Source organism: Rhamphochromis sp. 'chilingali' (assembly GCF_963969265.1).
Source record: "Rhamphochromis sp. 'chilingali' genome assembly, chromosome: 5".
NCBI classification, from domain to species: domain Eukaryota; kingdom Metazoa; phylum Chordata; class Actinopteri; order Cichliformes; family Cichlidae; genus Rhamphochromis; species Rhamphochromis sp. 'chilingali'.
Window position 1 is genome coordinate 32,172,216 of NC_137932.1, and position 25,202 is coordinate 32,197,417.

The 25,202-nt window shown below is 40.4% G+C and overlaps 1 protein-coding gene across 1 annotated transcript; it reads left to right on the forward strand.

The window, feature by feature from the left end:
• The first annotated feature begins 374 nt into the window (after positions 1–374).
• On the forward strand, positions 375–24,693 carry slc5a6a (solute carrier family 5 member 6a). The gene is made up of 18 exons (XM_080882269.1): positions 375–481; positions 7,599–7,700; positions 9,098–9,340; positions 9,449–9,670; positions 10,305–10,370; positions 11,384–11,435; positions 11,536–11,603; positions 11,844–11,998; positions 12,313–12,453; positions 12,560–12,689; positions 12,810–12,898; positions 15,866–15,978; positions 16,694–16,761; positions 17,018–17,104; positions 17,320–17,489; positions 17,655–17,758; positions 19,421–19,542; positions 19,628–24,693. The coding sequence occupies exons 3-18, from the start codon at positions 9,215–9,217 to the stop codon at positions 19,835–19,837; spliced, it is 1,923 nt and encodes a 640-aa protein (XP_080738395.1). The 5' UTR covers positions 375–481; positions 7,599–7,700; positions 9,098–9,214; the 3' UTR covers positions 19,838–24,693.
• The last annotated feature ends 509 nt before the right edge of the window (positions 24,694–25,202 follow it).

A 25,202-nucleotide genomic window follows, 5' to 3' on the forward strand; every position in this document is an offset into this window, starting at 1 on the left:
TCCCTTCACAGATTTTAGAAAGACTAGTTGTATTGGATTTGGGAAAGGGAAAGAATGGGCTGTGAACGTATTTCAAATAATTGCAAACCATTCATTAGCATTCTGATTTATTCTTCACATTATTAAAGAATTCTTTGGGTTGTGTCTCAGTGGTTTAAATAAAGTTGCCACTGCCAAAGATCTTTATAAGAGCGGCGTCAACAAATTAGCAGGATCTTGTATTTAAGTACCGTTAAGTACAAAGTTGACATGATGGAGTATTTCAATTTTATGAAACTACTTGTGTAACATATTTAGTAGATACCCGGCAGTAATTTAAACCCAATGAAATATATGGAGGTGGTTAGGTTTAATTTTAGTTTACGGGGAGCACGTGAAGGCATCTAGTGTCAAGGATAATGGGAGGTCCTACTCATGAAGTGGCTTCAACCCAGTGATGTGTTGCAATTAGAGCAGGTTGCCAGCGAAGACTCGTCCACAGGTAAGCATGCTGAGCTAATAAATTCACTCAAGAGGAAATATTATCAAGGGGGACTGGTATTCGCTTGTTTAGCTGTCGCCGAGGGCTCTGACAGAGCCGGCTATCAGATTAGTTTCACGTTGGTGCACGCGGTACCAATGTGAAGTTTAGGTCAGGGTGACTGGGAAACAAGACCATGTGGGCGCACTGATCAATATTTACCTGGCTTCGTCTGCTCGTGCTTCTTTAGGGTTAAGTAATGTCTCTTATAGCTATCCTGAAAACAGAACTGCAGCTACGTAGCAAAGGTGAGCCGATTTGGCTAGCTGTGTGGCAGGCAGCTGGAATGAATAAGCGCGTGGGGAGTCTGTAGCCTGCTAATGTGTCCGTGTTTGCGTTTCCAGGTTAATGTTCCTTACTCTGCTGGGAGCAGCATTAAGTGGAAGGTTTTACGTGTGTTTTTATGTTTCACACTTAGCATAACAATACAGCAACCAGCAATTCCACTCAATGTACTGCTTACGGTGGCTTAATTACCCTGTGACGTTCACGTCACTATTAACGTATTCTGAAAATTGTCCGCTCTCAGGTACTCAGAGATAAGTACGGCGAATAATTGTGTTAACGGAGCCTGTCTCTTAATCACAATTTTTATAAGTCAACTACAACATCATAAAATATTACATTACAAGAGATCCCTGAACTGGAATTTGATAACTCTGCATTTTTGTTGGGTCTAGGGTAATGGATGTGTGACAACCGTTGTGATTTGACGCTGTATAAATAAAGTTCATTTGTAACGTATTTATTTAAGGACATTCTTCTTTTGCTGCCACATTTAAAGTGTCGTCCAATCTAAGGGTCCGGTTTTCTCAGCTTATCTGTTCTGCATTGCACTATGCACTTTATCTTTGTTGCTTATAAAAAAACAAATCCACTGTCTCCAGTCTCCGCCCACCCCCTCTTACCTTGATATCTGTGCTCGTGGTGATTCTTTTACAGAGCAGATCAGGCTGTGGCTCAAGGTTTAATGATTACTCACATTATTGGGCTTTTAGGGTAACTGAGATACAAACTCAGCTGGAGACTGTGGCTGCACAAATTCCAGAGATGATGACAGTAGACCAGCTGTGCCTGTGTGTAAACATGGAGCTTGAACATGTACAGTGTCTCTGAAAGTGATGTATTTTTTTTAATGGTCAGTATATGCAGTAGTTGTGGATTACCTAATTTCTTATTGTCATAACCTCATATAACTCATGGTCCAGTAGACAAAAGAAGTTAAATATATTTACCAGAACACGCCATTTTTATCCACGAGTCATTTTTCTTATTAAGTTGAGGAATCCTGTGACCTTTGTGCCACTTTTACAACTGACTTTTATATCAAGTGACACACTCAAACTAGGTTTGATCACTAACAGCAATGGTGATTTGGATGGTGACTTGGGCAATATACTTAACCTCGAGTTGCTCCCTTTGCGTTCACTGAATTTTCAATTTCAAATTTATATTGCGTCAAATCACAACAACAGTTGCCTCAAGGTACTTTATATTGTAAGATTGTAGATTGTAAAAACCCAATGATACTACAAAGAAAGCCCCAGCAATCTGATGATTAAAACTAACATACCCAAATCTTATTTAGCCTGTCCGCAGTTGCTACTCCTATACAAGCCACTTTGCAACCCATTTCTGCTCCACAGTTCGTCCTTTTTGTCCTGTGTCCGATTTAATAAATGTTGATCTTTTGTATGCTGGTGTCTTGATGCTGGTTTCACCACCTCCAGCATTTCATTTAATAGGGGCAGAGGTCTTGGAACATGTCAGGAAATGGAAATTGGTGTTTTCTCTTCACTGAAATGGTCCTCACTGTCCAGATAAGTATAAATTTAGAAAGTCACTTGGAAAGGACAAGTTGCACTGAGTTTGGTCAGACTGTCCTTGGAATTGCCTGAAATCAAATTTAAAAAAAAAAAAAAAAAATCTGTTGGATGAACAATCAGTCGGATTTTTCTATTGGAGATTATGTATCTGAATTTCAGGAGCGGGACCACACCTCCAAACACGCTCCTTCCAGTTGCCATCTATATAGGTTCCCCCCAGTTCTGCAAACTGTTGATTCTCGTTTACGTACCCCATCCTTCCTCTGTCCTTGTTCTCAATTCTTTAACTTCTTCACTTCTATTTAGTAGATTTGGATTTGCCAGGCCCGGGAGCCGTTGCCAGTCCCCTTCGAGGCCTTCCCCAAACCGCAGCTCAATTCATGTCCAAGCATTCACCTTTACCTACTAAAACACTGTCAATCCTAAAATGAGGACGTGGGCCCAGCTAGTGAATTACACTACAAAGGATAATAGGACATTGGTAGTATTCTTCCCATTTGCCCTGTAGTCCCTATTCTTAATATCCTGTGAAACCTAAGTTGCTTTAAGAGGAATGTTTGTGTTGAACTCTGTCTGATGAGGAGAATGAAAGCGCGTGGGTTGCTTTTAAACGGATTGTACAAAGCATTGGCCCTATTCAGGCGTTGCTCCTGTACAGATGCAAACCTTCCCAGGCTCACCCTTCCTCGCACCACCAAAAAGCAGGTTTCCTTTTTTTTTCTCTACAATTCACACACTACACAAGGATGATGCCACCAGCTCTGCTTAGACTACCTCACGTAATGTACAATCGTTGTCCCATTGTTGCTAGGCAACCACGACCTCCATGACCTCGTTGTGGTGTTTTGCGTAAGATGGCACAGCCACCGCTGAAAACGCACAGGCACACAGAGCATGGTCTGTAAATGGCCTGTATTTATAAAGCGCTTTACTAGTCCCTAAAGCATGGCTAAATAAATAAGTTTGCGAGATAAGTTCACTGAAACCGTGTACACCATATAAAGGAATTTTCCCATTTTGAAGTAAGTAGGTGAAATAGGCGTTAGCCAACTGGTGCAGAAGTAAATTTCTTGCCATGAGTCTTCCTTCCTATTGAGCAAGCCATTAACTGTACACTATTCAGACTGGAGTAGCATGTGGGGTTGCTGTCAAGTGTCCGGTTAGAGGCCACATAAAGTGAACGTTCTGAGACCCACACAGCATAATTGCAGATGGACATGCAAATGGTTGTCCACGCAGAACTTGCGTAACTCAAAAAGTGTGCACAAGTGTAGTCATCAATTTCTAGTGAACTCACGGACAGGAAAAGTACAGTACTGTGCAAAACTCTTGAACCAGCCCTCATTTCTTTATATTTTACTTCCAAGGACCTAGACCTTCTTGTATTTTCATTTTTTTTAAGCACTGGTGTGGACAATAATTCTTCGGTCTTTCGAGCTTTTTCTTTGGACATTGGCTGCTTTTTCAGTCATTTTCAAACCACTCAAAGAATGAACCAGCATTGGCAAAGAACCAATTTTAAATAGTATCTTTCGGCTTTTTATTAGCAGTCTGCTACAAAAGGACATAATTTATTCCAATTTCTTTGGTTGAAAAATCCCACAGATAACAGATGAGCATAAAGTAGTCTTGGACCAATAAGACGATTCTGAAAAACTATTAGTCCAAAATTTGGTAATCTCAGCCCAAAAAAAGAAAAAATGGAGAGAGAGCTGAGGATAAAAGTAGCACCAGGCCTAGAAAAACTATCCACAGCATCTGATAGTCATATCCTAAAGACATGACTTAAGGACTGGAGAAATGCTGAAAATTGAGTTGAAGCTGTGTGGGATCATCTCGACAATGTACAGAACAAAAGACCGCCAACATTCAAAGAAGAGCCTAATATAAAGACCTGAGGGGTGGCTTTAAACTTTGCACATTACTGTGTAATTTAGGCTTTGCGGTGGTTCAGCTGGTGTTTATCACAGAGATTCCTTCCTGGTTTCCTTTGGTGACTCTCCATTGTCTTTTCTCTTCGTCTTCTCCCTCTGATTTCTTCTCCCACTAGGTCTGTATTCAGACCTAGTGATAGCTGTGCTGCTCCTCTCTTGGACTTGGGCCTACTGTGGCTGAATAACAACCCCGGAGTAACTAACCTTGGCTACTGTTTGTCAAACTTAAATGTGATTTTTAAACTAAATCAGCAGATTAGCTGTTCTTAAAGCTGTTTTGTTTTTGTTTTTTTATCTTTCAGGGTTTTTTTTAATCATTTTTATTCAAGATCAAATATGTCTTATCTTTTACAGTTTTTTGAATATCTTATTCATGCTTTTATCACAACTTGCTTGAACCACTTTGCATGGGCCGTACCAATGCTTCACTCACATGCCTCAGTCATTTCCCACATCCTGGCCTCCTGCCACTGGCTCTTCATTTTTTTAGGGTCCATTTTAAGATTTCATTTGGTTTTAAAACTTTTAAAGGCTCAGTTACAACTTGCATTTCTGAGCTGTTGACTCTGTACATCCCCTTGAGGTTGCAGAGGTCCATAGACCAGCAGCTCCTGGTAATTCCCAAAAGCTTGATTTAAAAAAAACAAAAAAACAAACAAGCTGACCAGGCTTTTTCAGGTGTAGCCTTTAAACTTTATAACCATCTTCCTGCCCATGTTGGAGTGCCTCACTCTTAAAACTCATTTTCACTCTTTGGCTTCTAACTCAGAATGACAGCACTGGTTACTACCTTGTAGTTTTTGTTTTTATTGTTTTAGTGTTTTGCCATTTGGTATTTTTGTGTTATGCTTTGTCATGCAAAATAAAACTGGATTGGATCATGTATGGGAAAAGCCTGGTATTTTGCACATTGTAAGCTCAGTTGATAGCAAGCACTAAATCTGTGCCGTAAAGGTCATTTCATGTGGATTCGGGTACTCTGATGTGAGACATTTGGATAGCCCCTGCTCATGTCCCATATGGAAAAGAGGTAGAGAGAGATCTATCTATCTCTCTATCTCTATCTCTCTCTATCTATCTATCTCTCTATCTCATATAAAATATCGTTTCTACTGTATCAATAGAATCACTACTTAAAACCTTTTAAAACTGCATCTACTAACTGCCTGGTGGGCATTTGAATTTGCAAACCAGGATGAACTGTTACGACAGATCTTTATTGCTGTCATGAGTTATTCTGCTCTGTTTTTATACTTGTACCTTTGGTGAGTAGCTTTGCATGATTCCAGTTCAAAATGATCCTCGTTATACTGAGCCTTCTTGAAACCCCTCATTCACTGATTTGAACAAGCCGTCAACAAGGTTGTTGCCCTCGTTTTGCCTCTTGCAATCAGAAGAGCTGTGCAGCTGAGATGAGCATATAAGCAATATTTGCTTTCTGTGATATCATGACTGCAGCTTTCTTTCTTGCTGTGCAGATTGCTGAGGAACAGTATAGCTTTATCAGTTCTTCATTTGCTCAGAGTTGCCCTCAAGCTTGCAGCAGATCTCCAGAGCAGAGCAAGGGCTGCTGTCACCAGCTGTTGTGCCAGACAGTAGAGTTGGAGTTTGACTGCAGTGTGAGAGATTGGAGACAATGGAATAACAAGCACAATAGAAACCTGTCCAGCCTTCCCATAGGGAAACAGAAGAACAAAGGTAGCTGTTTACAAGCTACTTAAAAACAAGAGCGCAATAGTGAGCTAATCATGTTACTGTCCTGAGCAGATGAAGAAATAAAAATAAAAAAATATTCTTGGGTGGCCTGCATGTGGGCAACACTGATATAAAAGTGACCCATTTTGTGTTGTGACATTAAACAGCAGCACTGTAACTCTGCTCTGCGTTATGAGGCCTTTTGAATGAAACCAGCTACACTGGCAGCTGCTTCTGTTCCCAACCTGTCACAGCTGTGTATATTAGACATAATGAGCCACTGGGATATAAGTGGGATTTAAGAACATGTTTTATTGGCCAGTGTTTGATCAAACCAGCTGAGACTATTACACAGACGTGTGAGTGTGTGTGTGAGTGTGAGTGAGTGAGTGAGTGAGTGAGAGAGAGACTGGACTGACACACACACACCTTCATACACCAAGATGCTTTCTGCACAATGCTCAGTCTTTTGCACATTTCTATTGCACTTATGTGTCTGCACTGTCTTTGTTTTGTTTGCAATTTTTGCACATTGCACTTTATATAAACCTGTGTTGATTGTCTGTTATGTTATATGTAACACCACAGTCTTGGAGGAATGTTGTTTATTTTCATTGTGTACTGTACCACTGCACATGGTTGGAATGACAATAAAGCCACTTGACTTGACTTGATCTTTAAAGACATTCTCACACATCTAGTGTCACTCCGGCTAATCCTTCCCGAGCTTGTCTTTTAAAAGTTGCTAGAATGGAAACAAACAAGCGCTCCAGCCATGAAAAACTCAGTAGCCCCATCTAGATCTTTCACTACTTGTCATTTGAAACATTTGAACTTCAGGTGCCATTTACTGCTGCCAACATATGAAGATGTATCAAGTAGCTTTCTGAAGAGCAGCTGAGCAGGTGTCCATGTGAAAGTGGTATTTGTGTAAAGGCAGACAGTGACATTCCAGATGGAAATCTCATAATCCTTGAAAAGCAGTCGGTGTCAACAATGCTGGCAGTTTCCTAAAGCACCACTTTTTCTTCTCCTTTTTTTTTTTTTTTTCTTTTAGTAAGTTGCTCTCACACATTCTTTACTATCTGATCAGACAGTTAACCTTTGATCAGCTGTTGGGTGACACATTAGACACAAACAAAAACTGATGTTTCCACACAGCAGGACCTCATGGTTAAACTAAGTAATTGAGACTGACAAAGTCTCGCTCTTTGCTCTGTGTTCTTAGCCCGACCTTTTTGCAATCAGCTGCCTTTCAGCTTTTTCTTGTCATAAGAAGTGTGGGATAGTGCAGCTCAACACGCTGTGAGAAAGCAACAGCAAGAAAGAAAAGCTGGTTTAATATGTAGAGGAGAGGGAGGAATATTTTCAGTTGAGCGCTGCATGGAGTGAAAATGCAGGGGGAGGAACAATGGGAGAATCATTTTTTCAGCATTAAACAAAGTACAGGGAACACGATTGTGTGTCTTGTTAAAGCATAATAACATGTTGGATTTTATTTGGTGAAATTAATCCTTATATATTGAATCCTTTGTAATAATATTGTGCGAGATCATTTGTCTTACTTGCTTCACAGGGGCTGCTTTTTTAAAAACATACAGAGTTTCTCCTCTGTCTTCACAGTTCTCATGTTTGACTGCTGTGACAAGGCAGGATACGTCCTCCAGTAAACCTTAAGTGAGGGTGTTGAGTGTCTGTCAGCCTGCAGCAGCTCAGTCTCAATAGGTACAGTCATTTCTTCTTTTCCCATAATTTTGTTTGTGGTATTTGTTTGTTTGTTTGTTTGTTTTTTTGATACCTAAGAATTGCATTAAGACTGACACAGAAACGGTTACATCATGATGCATAGATATTAAATCTTAGCAGACGAATAGAAACCACTCGTGTCATATGTAACTCAGCAGGTTAAACTGTCATAATGAGTATATATCAGGCATTTATTTGCACCATAGATGGTATAAAAAGATAGCTATATAACTTCCAGATCTGAAAAGTTAAACCAAAGCACAATTGCCTAAAACCTGCTGTTCTTAGTGGGCACCAGGAGATGATTACTGTTGATGCAAATGGATTTATGGGAAAATGGGCCTCTGTCCTGACCTCTGTAAATATCTCACTGTTGAGTTTATCATGGGCTCAGTCACACATTTCTGCTCCTGTTGAATAAAATATTAGGTGCATTTTATAAATTTTGCTATTTCTTAGTGTCATAAAGGAGCATATTGAGGTACCATATGCTCATTGGTGAATAACTTGTGATTAATTAGTTGCCAGTGAGTGTGGTCTTACATCCATCTTTTTTTTTATTTATGGTTGATGCACACCCTCGACGGAGAGGCCAAAATGTTTCTGGAGAAGTGCTTGAGAGATATGTGAGGAGATCTCATAAGAAATTCCAGCAAGCCCAAAGCCGGCCCTACTCAGGCTTCTGTGCAGAAGATTATGATTCAAAGAAAACTGAAGAAATGTTAATGAATTTCAATCCTTTAAATTCCAGAAAGCTAATAACAACTTTGAGTGAGGGAGAGTGTGGGGACTCAGTGGAATAAGTATTACACACTAGATGAGACAGTATCCTTTCACTAGCAAGAGCAACTAGTTATTGAATGACTAACCTGAACTGTGTCTTAATGGAAACTTTCCAGACCAGATTCTCCAAAAAGTTTGTTTGTAAAAAAAATAAAATAATAATAATAATAATTATAATAATAAATAAATAAATAAAAAATAAAAATGTAAAAGCACCAGACAGCAGAGCATCTGGAAATTTGAATGGTAATTATAGGCAGTGGATCATCTCTGTATCAGCATGGATGAGTGTTAGAGCTGGCAGTAATGCTGGAGTCTTATTTTGAGATTTGTTAGTCGCACCAAAGCGAAACATCTGTATACACGGTTTTTGCAAAATTTTTACAAACCACGCACTCCTGTTTCTGTTCAAACCCCAACTCTTTGTTACCAAACTCACAAAAACTGTCCCTTCAGATTTGTTATTTTTGCATACAACATCTCGATGCCTCTGCGGCCTCAGTATATTTCTGAGCTGCTGCCCATGCTTCCTCCAGGTTTCAAGTTGGATAAATAACTTTACATCCTTTCCTACTTCCTCTTGTTTTCTCCAGCTCTCAGCAGGTCTCCCTTTGGGTGAGGTGTTCTCTCTGACATTGTCATCTCAGCCTCTCAGAGGCTGTGCTTCCAAAGGCCTTCACTCTCTCAGCCCCTCCACGTCTGTGCTCATCATGGGGGAGGTGGTGCAGATGCACTTCACCACGGTGGACTATGTCATTTTTGCCTTGCTGCTGGTGGCCTCAGCTGGCATTGGCCTCTTTTATGCCTTCTCTGGGGGACGCCAGCGCACAACACAAGTATGATTTTTTTTTTTTTTTTTTTTTTTTTTAATTGAAAGAGTACAAAGTCAATTTTCCTTTTTAAATGTTAATAAAGATTTGTGACGCCTGTGCTGTTTGCCACAGGAGTTCCTGATGGCTGACCGCTCGATGAGCTGCCTGCCTGTGTCCCTCTCCCTGCTGGCCACGTTTCAGTCAGCTGTGGCCATCCTGGGTGCTCCATCTGAGGTGTACACATTTGGGACAGAGTACTGGTTTCTGGGATGCTCCTATTTCCTGGGTCTTCTCATTCCAGCTCATGTATTCATACCAGTCTTTTACAGACTGCGACTGTCCAGTGCTTACGAGGTATTCACAAGAACAGTTAACATGATTACACACCTGTATCTGGCCTTTACTGTTTGTGTTGTCTTGTTTTTGCTTTGTCATTGTCGTAAGTTTCCTTGGGTTAATCTCTTATCTCTCACACACACCGTAAACAAGACAATGAACAACCATCAGGCACTTGTAGTTTGACCTGACTTGGTCTCTGTTTTCTAAAATGATTATTAATTGTAATCTTTTTTTTCCTCTGCATTTTTCAGTTTTGCACTCTCTCAGCACACTTTTTTTTTTTCTATTTTTGCCTTTCTCAAGTATGATCTCAGAGCTTAACATTCTTATCTGTCTTATCTGTGTTACCCCTGACACATTCACATCAGAGAAACAAATGTCCTTGCCTCAAGAATCTACGTCTCTCTTTATCTAAACTCCACTCACTGTTCCTCTATTGAGGCTTCTGGTGCTTCACTACAAATTAACTGGACAAATGACTGATGTCTAAGCCGAAGATCAGAACTTAAACAACCATTTCTGATCCTCAGTAAACATCTAATGTGCTGAATGCATATTACAGGCTGTCTCTGAGATGATATGTGGTTAGATTTTTGATTTTGCTCTTTTTTTTTTTTTTTTTTTTTCTTTTACATTCTTTCTTCGACAGTATCTGGAACTGCGATTTAACAAGACTGTTCGCATATGTGGGACTGCGACCTTCATCTTTCAGATGGTATTTTTATGGTTTATTTGTGAATCCTTATGAATAAGTGATGTTTTAATGTGCAATAGATACCCAGTGAAAGCTTAAATCATCTGAAACAGAGATCATATATTGCAGATTATTCTACATTTATATATCTACAGTAACTAGTAAACCGGTATTACAGTTGTCTTTAAATCAGTCTTATTGCTTTGAGCTGTTTTTAGTCACATCATCATGAGAATTTCCAGATGCAATGCAAAATCTTTACCCACCCACTGCACTGGATCACACAGCACAATCAGTTAACACTGGGCTTCACAGTTCAACTTTATGTGCTATTTAACACCGGTAGCTTGTGCCAACAATTAATAAGGAAAAAAGAAATAAAAATTCTAAAAACTCCCAACAGACCCATGGTGAGTTAGTTGAGTCTGGGGATGCGTTAGAGTAAAGGTGTTGTGGTTGTGACACCAGTGCTCGCTGTACTGTGAGATAATCATTAGTCTCTGTGTACGGCAACATCAGGCTCCACATAAAACATTGTTTTCCTAACTTTGTATAATCTAACAAAATTCAAGAATAGATCTCTGATAATGGAATTTGTTAGTAAAACAATAAATGAAAAGCGGACCAAAATAAACAAGAACCACTCCAAGAGTTCAAACCTCCACCGAGGCAGCTCACTCTCTAGGCGGCGTAATATTAGATATTGATTTGTGAATTTGACTGGCTCATTGCAACACCTTGATACTTTACTTTTCCAATCGTTTTTTTCCCCAACAATTTTTCCAAATAAACAAAACGCATAAGAACAGAATACATGAAGAATAGTTTTCTTTGTCTTTTCTTCAGATCATGTACAGACCTTTAGAGTGTAAGACCATATCGTTTATCTTTTAAAAGATGACCCAGGCTGATAAGCCTGCCCTGTACAGTGTATTTAAAAGAGCTTTATCAGTGAACTCCAAAATATGACCTCTGAACTGTGTTCTTTTTCTGGGAGCCTTACTCTTCTATATTGTTGGTTTCTTCCTCTGCAGGTCATTTATATGGGAGTAGTCTTATATGCTCCAGCACTAGCTCTTAATGCAGGTAATGCATGGGCCATTACTTCATTTTTCATGTTAGGTCACACCTAGAAGGTTGGACAACCTGTTGCCGTGTTCAATGTTTTCGTTCTGTTCAAATGCAGTGACAGGATTTGACCTATGGGGGGCAGTGCTGGCTATGGGATTGGTGTGCACTCTGTATACTGCTTTGGTAAGTCTAAATTCACCAATCTTAAGACACATTTATCAGTTTGTCATTTTGACAAAACAAGTCTTTTAAAAGATTTTCTCCAGCTGCAGCTTATATATTTCATAAGAACAAATCCTTACTAAGCAAGGGAGTGAAAAACACTGGAAAAAGCTTAGGCAAACTTAGGAAGTTCAGATGAGATTACTTGTAATGATGAACATTATGGTCCGATGTTAATCTGCTACTGTTCCTGTCTCCCAGGGGGGGCTGAAAGCAGTGATGTGGACCGACGTGTTCCAGACGGTGGTCATGTTTGCGGGCCAACTGGCAGTCATCGTGGTGGGGACTAGTCAGGCAGGAGGAATAGCAGAGGTCTGGAGGAAAGCCATCAACGGTAGCCGTATTTCTGGACTAGAGTAAGTAGTTTGCATATTTGAAAGGCAACTAAATTAAAGGAGTTCTGCTTCACTCAATGACACCAGGTAGAAAACAGGAGGTAAAAATGGAATTCACTGATTCGCAAATGTCACAAGTCCATATTTTATTTACAGCGGAACATAGAAAGACAAAAAAGAATGAGCTGGAGTCAATAATCGCATGATCGGGTATAAAAAGAGCTTCTTAGAGAGGCAGAGTTTCTCAGAGGTTCACCAATCTGCCAAAAGTACTGCCTTTACATATTTTGGAACTACTTCTTGCAAAGGAGCTCTTTCACTCTCTACCTTTGTAGCCTGAACCCCAACCCTCTGGAGCGCCACACCTTCTGGACACTTGGTGTTGGGGGGGTCTTCCTGATGTTGGCTCTGTACGGTGTGAACCAAGCCCAGGTCCAGAGATACCTCAGTTCCCGCACAGAGAAAGAAGCTGTCATGTGAGTAACATGAAGTTGTCAGAAAAAGCTTTGCTAACGCCTTCTGTTTAAAAACCACTAAACCCTATTGATAACCATCTGTTTGTCACCCATCGTGCCTTTCCAGGTCCTGCTACGTAGTCTTTCCATGCCAGCAGGTTGTCCTGTGTTTAGGATGTCTCATGGGTCTGGTCATGTTTGCTCGCTATGGAGAAGACAGCCCTCTGGATAAGGGTTACGTCACGACTAATGATCAGGTGAGCTCTTATTTCATCTTTAAAAGTATCAGTAAATTATTATTAATGTTTTAGATCTAATGTTAAGTTTCTTTTTTTTTTTTTTCTTCTTCTTTTTTTTTTTTTTTTTCCTTTTTTTAGATGGTGCTGTACTTTGTGATGGATGTGTTCAGAGATCTGCCTGGGCTTCCGGGGCTGTTTGTGGCCTGCCTCTTCAGTGGAGCACTCAGGTGATTAACCCAAGAACCACGACTGATGGTCGGGATTCACACACCCTTACACACTCTGTGTTATGACTGATTTAAGGTATTGTCATCTATTATCTCTTAATGTTAAAAATCATAGGTTACAGAGCACATCACATGTTGTGTGAATCCACGTTGTATTCACTTTAGCAATTAAGCTAACAGAATATATAACAGGACATTTGATTCATGGAGAGATTGTTTGGTTTCTGGGATTAAATCAGAACTTCAGCTATCTGTCCCTGGTGTTTACCAGATGTTTATTCAAACTAATTTGGTAGCCTTTTTGACTATGTTCATGAGACTACTCACAAAAATCGAGATTAACCACTACCAGATGGGTGCAGAATAGCCATAGTACAGCAAGCTGGCTAACCTAATCTTACTTGCTAACATCCATAGCAAAATCATGTGTCTGTGGAAATTCTAGTTGGCTAAACTACTAGAATAGTGTGATCCTTGAGATTAACTATATATGATGTACAAAGGTATATTGACTGCAGTTCACTATGTTATTAATTGCACTGGTGTCATTATTAACAGTTGTTTCCTGGAAGTTTTTCAGAGCACTTTAAATAGAGGTCGTGTTTCTTGGATTCGTCTATTTATTCGTGGCACTGATGACACTGCATACAGGGCTAGATTTTTGTGGCATTCTGCTGTGAAAATGGTATAAATGTATTTATTTTTTTAAGTCTTAAATTGTGTTTTTAAAAAGTGTTCTGCAAACTTAAAAGTAGATGACCGCTGAAAACTTGGTCGCAATCCTTCCTGTATCAGCTTTTATAGCTGGTTACTACCTTACCACCCAGGCAGAACTACAAATGGTGTTTTAACTTATTCATGTTATTTATACAGTGGGGCAAAAAAGTATTTAGTCAGCCACCGACTGTGCAAGTTCCCCCACTTAAAATGATGACAGAGGTCAGTAATTTGCACCAGAGGTACACTTCAACTGTGAGAGACAGAATGTGAAAAAAAAAAAATCCATGAATCCACATGGTAGGATTTGTAAAGAATTTATTCGTAAATCAGGGTGGAAAATAAGTATTTGGTCATAACAAAAATACAACTCAATACTTTGTTATTGCCAACAAAGGTTATGTTACAGAGGTCAAACGTTTACTATAGGTCTTTACCAGGTTTGCACACACAGTTGCTGGTATTTTGGCCCAGTCCTCCATGCAGATCTTCTCGAGAGCAGTGATGTTTTGGGGCTGTCGCCGAGCAACACGGACTTTCAACTCCCGCCACAGATTTTCTATGGGGTTGAGGTCTGGAGACTGGCTAGGCCACTCCAGGACTTTCAAATGCTTCTTACGGAGCCACTCCTTTGTTGCCTGGGCGGTGTGTTTTGGATCATTGTCATGTTGGAAGACCCAGCCTCGTTTCATCTTCAAAGTTCTCACTGATGGAAGGAGGTTTTGGCTCAAAATCTCACGATACATGGCCCCATTCACTCTGTCCTTAACACGGATCAGTCGTCCTGTCCCCTTGGCAGAAAAACAGCCCCATAGCATGATGTTTCCACCCCCATGCTTCACAGTAGGTATGGTGTTCTTGGGATGCAACTCAGTATTCTTCTTCCTCCAAACACGACGAGTTGAGTTTATACCAAAAAGTTCTACTTTGGTTTCATCTGACCACATGACATTCTCCCAATCCTCTGCTGTATCATCCATGTGCTCTCTGGCAAACTTCAGACGGGCCTGGACATGCACTGGCTTCAGCAGCGGAACACGTCTGGCACTGCGGGATTTGATTCCCTGCCGTTGTAGTGTGTTACTGATGGTGACCTTTGTTACTTTGGTCCCAGCTCTCTGCAGGCCATTCACCAGGTCCCCCCATGTGGTTCTGGGATCTTTGCTCACCGTTCTCATGATCATTTTGACCCCACGGGATGAGATCTTGCGTGGAGCCCCACATCGAGGGAGATTATCAGTGGTCTTTTATGTCTTCCATTTTCTGATGATTGCTCCCACAGTTGATTTTTTTCACACCAAGCTGCTTGCCTATTGTAGATTCACTCTTCCCAGTCTGGTGCATGTCTACAATACTTTTCCTGGTGTCCTTCGAAAGCTCTTTGGTCTTGGCCATGGCGGATTTTGGAGTCTGACTGTTTGAGGCTGTGGACAGGTGTCTTTTATACAGATGATGAGTTCAAACAGGTGCCATTCATACAGGTAACGAGTGGGGGACAGAAAAGCTTCTTACAGAAGACGTTACAGGTCTGTGAGAGCCAGAGATTTTCCTTGTTTGAGGTGACCAAATACTTATTTTCCACCCTGATTTACGAATAAATTCTTTACAAATCCTACCATGTGAATTCATGGATTTTTTTTCACATTCTGTCTCTCACAGTTGAAGTGTACCTCTGGTGCAAATTACTGACCTCTGTCATCATTTTAAGTGGGGGAACTTGCACAATCGGTGGCTGACTAAATACTTTTTTGCCCCACTGTAACCCTCGGGCTGAACCCAGTACTTTTTTTTTTTTTTAATTACGAGTTTTGGCAATAACAAGTCAGGCTGGCAAAGGCTATGCTGCTTTATCAAAATGTCAAGCAGCTGTTATTCATTGTGTGTGTGTGTGTGTGTGTGTGTGTGTGTGTGTGTGTGTGTGTGTGTGTGTGTGTGACTTGTAGCACTCAATCACAAGGCATGTCATTACCCTTTTAAGTTGGTTATTAAACAATAAAATCTAGTATATAAAAACATATTGAGTCCATGTTAACACTTTTACATGCATAGTTATCAGCTTTACTTTGATGTGCAGCCCAAAAAAATGAGTATCAGCAACTCTCACCTGAATAGATCTCACTGTAAAAGTCAGGCGTATGAGATGATGGCGTTCTGGTTCCTGGAGGCTTGTGCAGTGCAGATGTGTTTAAGCCACCCTTAACTTTCACTTAAACCGGTTTGTTTGTTTGATTGTTTGTTTTCTTCTTCTAGCACTATTTCGTCAGCCTTCAATTCCTTAGCAACGGTAACTATGGAGGACCTGATTAAACCTCATTTTCCAAATATGACTGAAAGCAAGGCCACGCTGCTGTCCAAAGGACTCGGTGAGACAAGTGGTGGAGTTTTGTTTTCTCATCTTTGCTCTAAACATGCAGTTATGTTGGAGTTCAAGTACTGTTGTGTGACTTTAATCTGGGATTGTGTTTTTGTTTGGGGTAAAGAATAATTCACATTTTACTTGCATGCTTAATGGATTCGAGCGAATATAGCCCTTTTCTACTCTACTGCAAGCCTCGTTCATTCAAGTGCTTTTATCTAACATTGACACTCCCGTGGACACATCAGGTCTGACCCCCCCACTACCTTCTGAGCCAAATGCTTTTATTCTGGTATTAGTAGTAGATGTTTTCATTTTACTTGAGTGTACTGGTGTTGTTTTATTATCTTAATGTCGGCGTATTCTACTCCATATTTTTAGAGTAGGGTATCTAGGTCAAGAAATCCTTATTTATTCTTAACTAGGGTTTGGTGTAGGCCCTCATTCACGGTCTAAAACGAGTATCAAGTCTTTCCCTGTTCTAGACAAAGCTGCTGTGCTCATAGCCAGAATTGTGCTATCAAACAATAAAAATCATAGCAGAGAACAGACTCAGTCTGCAGCAATCTGAAGTCTGATCTAGCAATTCACATAAGTATGTGTGTGTGTCTTTACCAGAGTAAAGATGCCATACAGTCCATGCTTTGCTTTTTACTTGTGGTTCTAAATACTTGAAGTTGGAGGTGTAACCACTGTGTGCTTGTTTTTCATCTGCTCCACAGCCCTGGGTTATGGTCTGGTGTGTCTGGCTATGGCCTACATTGCTTCTATAATGGGATCTATGCTGCAGGTAACTGTTCATCAAAAAGTTTGAAAATGCTTTATTACATTTAAGTGAATTGAGAAGTTTTGGAAAGTGAATGGTGGTAATCATGGCACTGGTTTAAAAAAAAAAAAAAAAGACTATTCATACAAGACAGTTGTCAACTTTCTGCAGAATATTAAAAGCAACAACACAGAGACACTAAGTATTTAGTATTCATTATTGTGATTTGACCTACAGTTTGTTTGTTTGTTTTTAATTAGTTCTTCTTGTGTGTCCTCAGGCAGCTTTCAGTATCTTTGGCATGGTTGGCGGACCCCTGCTGGGACTCTTCTGTTTGGGAATGTTCTTCCCCTGGGCAAACCCCATTGTGAGTCCTGTTTTAACTTGGGGCTACTAATAATTCAGTGTCTGTGAAGGTTCTCAGTCATCCAGGTCATCGTAGTCTAAGGAGCTTGGAAAGAAAAGTGTCTGGACTTCTTTTGGTTGCTTGAAAAGACTACTAATAAGTCAGTGTTTGAAACGGCTTTTGTTGTTATTTTTGTGGTCACACATAAATTGACACTGCTTCTGTCCTCCTGTCAGGGTGCAGTGGTTGGGTTGGTATCAGGCCTTGTCATGGCTTTCTGGATCGGCATCGGGAGCTTTGTGATGCGCATGTCTGTTCCCACGCCAGCACCTGCACTCAACGCCACTGCTCTGCCACTGTTTGATAACATAACTACCACTGTCATGAACACCACAGCCAAGTCAGGGTAACACATTTCATCTCAAGATAAACCACTTTAAATATGGTTTAGTAGTGTTGAGTGCTGGTTGATTGGTGTTATAAATATCAGTCAGCATGGACAGTAGGGCCAGCAAGAGGGAGGTCATTTAAACTGTTGTTTTTTTGTGTGTCTCTTTATTCCCTCTCTCAGGTCAGCTGGTGTGAAGGCACTCTACTCATTGTCCTACATGTGGTACAGCGCTCATAACTCAGCCACTGTGGTGGTGGTGGGACTGATAGTTAGCCTGCTAACAGGTATACACATGTAGCTGTAGTCTGTGTCACAAATGGTTTACATCGTCTGTTATATAACCTTATTGTTTCTTTCCTCTTTTCCACTAACCCAGTGGACACCTTGATTCCCCAGCCAACTTGGCCAATATAATGACTCTGCCATTAATGTTAGAGAATTGGCTCCATTTACAGGATATGACTAGCTAGGAAAACTTTAGCATTAGCCACTTTTGTGTTACAACTCTAATCATAAATTATTATTCTGCGTCATTATATTTAAACCAAAAACTGATTTTGACCAGTACTAATTAATAATTTAACATTAACTTTGGGATTTTTTTTGACCTGTGAAATGACCAATACACTCATAACTCCCACATATAGGTGTGATGTGCTGTTGACTAAATGTTGTCTTAGCTAGCGTAGCATAATGGAATTGCGTATTCATTGCACCATGTTGGCATTCTGGTCATATAGCTAATGTGTACACTATAAGAACCTTTGCCCATAAAGCATATGGATGCTAGTGTTGGAAAGGTTACTTTCAACACTACAGATTACAGAATACATGCCCCAAAATGTATTTTGTAACTTATTCCGTTATGTTACTCAATGAGAGTAACGTATTCTGAATACTTTGATAATATAATAGGTAATCCATTTTTTTTTAAACTACGTGAACGTACTATTGCTGTGTGAATTATTACTTTTACTGAAGGTTACTCGCCATACCAACACCGACTAGATTTTTAAATCTTAATATAAAATGAGTAACAGTAGGGTGGACGGCTACAGTAAGGCTGCACTTTTTGCAGCGCTCTCGTATAGAAAACTGTTTCACGCGTATATAAAACATGTCCGTAGTAAAGGGACCTCTGGCTAATACGTTGGGCTCGTAGCCGAAAACTAGCTTTACTTTTTTTTCTGGGTCAACTTTGCTAGCGAGAGACAGAGAGAGGTGTTGAAAGGCTGCTTCAACAAAACTTATTGTTTCAGAGAAAAACACCAAAAAAAAGTGTACAGTCGAGTCTTAATAGCTTACTTACAACTGGGCTCGTCAGGCACTCTTTTTGGCTGCAGTGGTTATTATTATATTTGCATACTTCCATCTCCCGCTTCTGGTCGATGACAACTCGTACTTTTCGACTCTCCTTTTTCTCCCTCCTCGCGCTCACAAACACATAACGAGTATGGCAGTCCATTCTCCCTGCAGCACGGACTACACTGCCCATTCTTTAGATAGCCCTAAAGAATGCAGCTTCTATTGCCTTCATATTAAATCATTTTTGTGAATAATTCTTTAAAATATTTCAAGTAATATGCCGCAAGTAGGGGTGACATGGGCCACGAGATTGAGACACAGGCATTAGAGCCTCTTAATGCATGTTTTGTTTGGGGCGTGGAAACCAAAAATAGAGAGGGCATAGTCGAACATATGAAACAGGAAAATACAGCCGTGTAATCCCTTTATTTCAGCAAAGTAACTGTATTCTGAATACCACCTTTTTAAATGGTAACTGTAATGGAGTTACTCATATTTTGTATTTTAAATACCTAACACCAGTACATTTATTCCATTACTCCCCAACATTGTTTATGGGTTACAGAAACTGTGTGATTTCTTCTGATAAGGTCCAGTCAGCCTCTTCTGCACATATCACCCTGTTACTGTCATCATACTAGGGCCTATGAAAGAGAAGGAGCTGACCCCGGGCACAGTGTACCCCGTCCTGGGCACGCTGCTCTTTTTTCTGCCCGACCGCTACAGAGAAAAGCTTTGCTGTATCACTCCTCTGGCTCAGAAGGTAACCTCATATTTCCACTTGTTTCCACTTTTGTTCGTCTTTCAGTATTTGTGCTTTCAATAGTGTGTTTACCCTTGTTGGCCAGCCCACACAAAGCAAGACACAGCCTTATCAAATGGCCCAAAAGGACCGCAACGGAGAAGCTTATTCCAAAGAAGACACTGTCACAGAGGAGAAGGAGATGGAGAGCGACAGAGCACAGACGGAGGAGGACGACTCGGAGGATTCGAGGGCTTGGCCCTCGTGCCGGCTGACGGCTCACACGGTTCACACGGTTCAGGAGACAGCCTTGTGATCCTCTTTTTCTTTTTTGATGCACAAATACACTTTCAGACCAACTGCTACTCTGTGCAGTCTCTCTCTCTTGGTGAGAAGTGCAACAGATTTAAAAAAAAAAAAAAAAAAAATCAGCAATGATTCTGTGGCACTAAATTTGAGTGTTGCTACTCACAATTATTTTTCTTAAACAACTTCAAATGAGCTTCTGCCAGGCTGGAACTGAGCTTTGGAAGCACAGGCATCAGCAGAACTCCACCGGTTATTCTCCATTTGTAACAGGCTTTTTAGACATGTCCCCACAGGTTCAGTCTGAAGTAACAGACTGGGCGGCTTTCATGTTTGTGCTCGACAAAAAACAGAGAATCAGCTAGTTAACAGATACTTAATATAAAATGTGTTATTTTTATAGAGATGCTGGAAGCACAAATTCTAGAACATGTACAAGAGAAAATAATAAAAGTAAAACAGACTGAACTTTAACAGAGGGCAGGGCTCTAGAGTGCGACCAATTTGGTCGCAAATGCGACCAAATTTTTCAGTGGTGCGACTAAAAATAAATATTTGGTCGCACAGGTGCGACCAACTGTTCCGGTAACGAAAAAAAAAAATCTCTGCAACTCTCCGTGTGGTCAACAACAGACACACATTATGCCCCTATCGTGGACTAAACCAATCAGAGATAGTCAGGGGCGGGACTTCTCTGATTGGCCGTGGTCCAGTTGAAAGTGCAGGTGGAAGAGAGAGGTGAGTAGCTTGAATAAAGCGATATCAATTCATTAACGGATTCCACACAAAGACCTAAACACGGAGCGGACCTGACACATCAGAATCAGCTTCGTCTTTCTCGTCTTTCTCACCCGACAGCCCGAACACGGACACGCTGTCGGAGCTTAGCGATTCTTCGGGTCCGCGCTGTGTTTACGTCTTTTTGCGCTGATTCTGAGCTGCAGGTTTTGCCTCTCTCCAACCAAAATTCACCGAGCCTGCAGCAAAAGAAGCAGCAAACTGCGCTTCACATTTGATCAATGTCGTCATGAATTCCCTCTGACGTTTGCTGTTTTGCTTCCACCACGATAAAAATCACACTTCCTGCACAGCTCTCTCTCTCTCTCTCTGTACTTCAGGAACAGTTTCCCGTCTCAAATCTGTTTTCTGCATTATTCATTCGCTTATTACCCACCAGTCTAGCGTTGTTTACAGCGCTTTTTCTTTTTTCACTTAAATGACCTCGGACAAGAAAGCCTAATTTCTGCTGTTCAATACTGAAGAAATGTAAATTTCTTAAAATTATGCAAAATTGCAGAATATTTTTAAGGTTATCTGCTATAAAAAGCCAGACCAGGAAAATCTCCTTCATGTTTTCCTGTGTTTTATTCTCAGTTACTTTCACACAAAGGCATCTGCTGTGATTTTCACAATTCTGATGAAGTCTCATGTGTATCAGTACTGATAAATGATCAGAATTATAATATTTCTGACTGTCTGAGGCTAAATTGAATCAAATCAGGACTTTGAGAACCGGAATTGAATGGATTATAGAAATCAGTGATGATACTCAGCCCTAGTGAGCAGCCTAGGCCTGAGAGAAGTGGATGTAGCTGTGGGTAATAAGAAAAGATGAAAAGAACTATTGATAACTTTTTTGTTAAGTTAAGGCCTGATCTGTCTGAAATTCATAGCCAGTGCTCTGACACGGTGCCATCAATATTTGAATGCTGAAAAAGCACAGTGTATCCAGAAAACACATTATATGCTGCAATAAATGCACTGCCCAAGTGTCCCCTCTCCCCACGGCCTTTCAGCAGCAGACAGCAGCAAACAGGTCGTCAGAGGAGGCCAAGATGATGATTAAGTTTAACATTTTCTACAATATTGACAAAGCACTTTAAGCACAAGTTTGTTAGTTAATAATTTAGAAATTAATATTGTCTGTATGGACTTCCCCCCCCCCAAAGAAAGTGCACATGTAAAACTGCGGTGTTAAGCGATGCGGTTGAAAAATTTGAGTGCGCCTAACTTTTGTGCCGGTACGCCTAAATTTTTAAAGTTAGGCGTACCGGTGCGCCCATGTCAAAAAGTTAGTCTAGAGCCCTGGAGGGCATGACAGGTTTGTGCTTCTATGATAGTGTAGTGTCTTAACAGGACCTCTGTTTGAATAGTCACCTTCTAGCTGCTAATGTAGATGTCTAAATATAAGTCCGTTAAAGTAGAGCTGCGAACTCTGATGAGGGCAGAGAGGGAGTCTCCAGCTGGCAGTGAAATTGGATGGAGCTCAGTAAATCCTTAACTTTACTCCAGTGTTCCTACACTGGGACAATATAACCTGCTCAGCGTATTTAAAAGAGCCCAATATCATCCATAACCTTCACACATTTAGCACTACTTTTATGTTCCAGTTTAAAATCCCAGTCAGTAAATGCACTGAATACTAATTGTAGTAAGTAGTCGTTGTGCTCTGCTGCGTCAGATACACAAAACTGCACAAACACTCCCAGCATCCTTTTCTGATGAGCTGCTTGAAGAGATGCTGATAAATATAAACAGTAGTTCAGTTTTTTTTCCACAGTTTTAATATGAACTTTAATCTTGTCCAGAGAAGACTTTAAATTTAAAAATTTTAATGTTTTGAATTTGATGCCAGCAACCAACTGACAAAAGACTGGAAAGCTTGTGTGATGCGTGAAGAAAAACACAAACACGCACACCTCTAGCAGAACACCTCACAGTTATCCATCCATTTTCTCCAATTACTGTGGAGGGACTGGAGCCTAGTTGCCATAGGGCTAGAGGCAGAGCACACCCTGGACATGTTGTCAGTTTGTTGCAGAGCTAACAAAAAAACGACAGACTATTTCGTATCCTGCTGAGCTGCTATGATGGTAACTTGGTTTGGTTTCATTTTGTGTAGTTTTCCGGTGAGTGTGATTGCACATATCCAGGTTTATCTGTCAGGATCTGTTGGAGTCCTGCTAAAGTGCCTCACTGAGCGAATGTTTTAGCTGAACTCCTGTTAGCTGTGTTTCCATGAGCTTTGCATGTTTAAGCACAAGTAGCTCAGTGTAGTCCATTACAGGAACTGTGGACAGTTCTCACAGTTGCTTATAGATTCACCTCTGCCCCCATCTGATGGCAGTATCGCTCCAAAGCCATCATGGACCACAAGAGAGTAACGTAATGTATTTAAAACTGATGGGGTCGCTGCTTAGAACTTTGTGTCGAGCTTCTTTTAAGTGCCCGTTCTTTTAAATTCAGGTTGCTGTCGTTGACAGTGTGTGATTAACATGAGTAATATTGTGTATAGTTGAATATTTTCATTATCGATGAAACTTTTTGGAATCCCAGAATTCTTGGCCATCATCATTTAAGTGTTTGAAGTCATGTCCTGGTGTTAGATGTCTTTGCGTGTCCAATGATTCTCAGTCAGTACCGTCTGTGCTCTTCCAAATGGACACAAGTTCATTTATTTGCCATGTTTGCTCGGCCAAAGTAGTCTGGCATGTTTCCAGAGAGTTCACTTGAAGCATGTCTACACTGTTTACCCACATCCCATTTCAGTAGTCCAGAACTAAGACTTGGATGTCTTGGTTGCCTTAGAAAATCCTGGAGTTAGTCCAACAAATGATTAGACAAAGGTTAGAGACTCAAGACCACCGTAACTCCTGTCTGATGGAACTCTGGCCCCTTGTAAGCAGCTGTCTGTTTACAGAACCAGCATGTTTGTACCATCATCCCGAGACTTGAATACCTCGATTTATCCAAAGCATATAGAATATGAATTCATTCTTTCTGATTTGTTTTCCGTTTTGTTTGTTGTTGTTTTTTACCAGAACATGTATTTGAGGTCATGTTTGTATATTTTTGTAATTTCACACAAAGCCTATCCACATTTCTTGACGTGAAATGTGGAATTCTATATGCAAGAACCATAAAAAGGTTTTTGTGAATGTTCGGCAGAAGTGGGATGTAAAATACATGTTGGTTTGTTTTATGGGAACAAATGATGTTTGTCACGCTGTTTGTTGTTGGTGTGTGTGTTTCTGCATGTGTTTGTGTGCACTGCTTCCCAAATTCTGCCAGATTCGCAACAATTTAAAACTTTTTTAATGGTTCCTATAATTGTAGAACTACTTGATGACGTATAGTTTCTTTATGATTGCGTAGTATCAAATCCTCCTTCATACCTGAAATTACTTGAAGTGTGTGCCTGGAGTAATAAACGCCCTTTATGATGTGAGGGATCAAAGTTCAAGTGTTGGTGTGCTGTATTATTATTATTATTAATGCTGTTAAATGTGTCATTTCTAGGCCTGGACAGGGTGCAGCACTGTGATTATAATAAATACTAACATGTCTAATAAAGCACAAGAAGTCAGTAGTTCTGCTACTTGAAATGTGAGCCTGCAGCTATCAAGCCACGTGAAACGGGTTGGAGGCAGCGTTTGTAGTTCTGGAGATTGAGTTTAAAACTGAAAATGTCGATGCGCGCTCCTCTCTGGCCTTTTTCCAGTGAAACGGCAATGGCACTTAGTAATTTCCTGAAACAATAAATATTGTTTGGAACAATATTTATTACATTTGTTTTCCCATCAACAAGAATTCTTCCTCTTGTGTATTCCAAAAAAGAGAGAACCTCCATAAGCACTGGAGCCCACATAACTCCTCTGCTTTGGCTGTGCCTTCATTTGTGATAAAGTTTTTTTTTCCAACTCAATGTATTCTTCATGAATTTAGCAGGATTCTACCATATTGCAGTCTGTACTCAAACATCTGTCCAGGAGTGGACCAAAGTCTGCGTATTGCAGAAGTGAATTTGATCGAAGAACAGACGGCTGCTGTCAACAGCAGGAGTGTGATGCTAAACAGACTTTTTTATTATTAGGGCCCGAGCACTGAGAGTGCGAAGGCCCTATTGTAATTGCTCTGTTTATTATTATTATTATTAGGGCCCGAGCACCGAGAGTGCGAAGGCCCTATTGTATCTGCTCCGTTTCTTATTATTATTATTATTAGGGCCCGAGCACTGATAGTGCGAAGGCCCTATTGTAATTGCTCTGTTTATTATTATTATTATTATTATTATTATTATTATTATTATTATTATTATTATTATTATTCCGGCAAATGAATTGGCCGTTTGAGGGCCTAAACATGCTCGAAAACTCATGAAATTTTGCACACGCGTCAGGTCTGGTGAAAATTTACGTATTTTAATGTTCTCAGACATGGCCAGGGAAAATTAGCTCAGTAGCGCCACCTAGAAAAATGAAAAACGCGAGCCCCCGGTATGGGTATGACCTACATGTTTGAAAGTCGGTACACCTATAAAATGTTCAGAGTCGAACAAAAAAGTCTATTATGGCAATGTCCTAAACCCAACAGGA

Coding starts and splice junctions, on each gene's coding strand:
- slc5a6a (XM_080882269.1), top strand. CDS start 9,215: ATGGGGGAGGTGGTGCAGATGCACTTCACCACGGTGGACTATGTCATT. Junction 11,436..11,535: donor AGCACTAGCTCTTAATGCAG/GTAATGCATGGG, acceptor GTTCAAATGCAG/TGACAGGATTTGACCTATGG. Junction 17,759..19,420: donor GATAGTTAGCCTGCTAACAG/GTATACACATGT, acceptor TCATCATACTAG/GGCCTATGAAAGAGAAGGAG.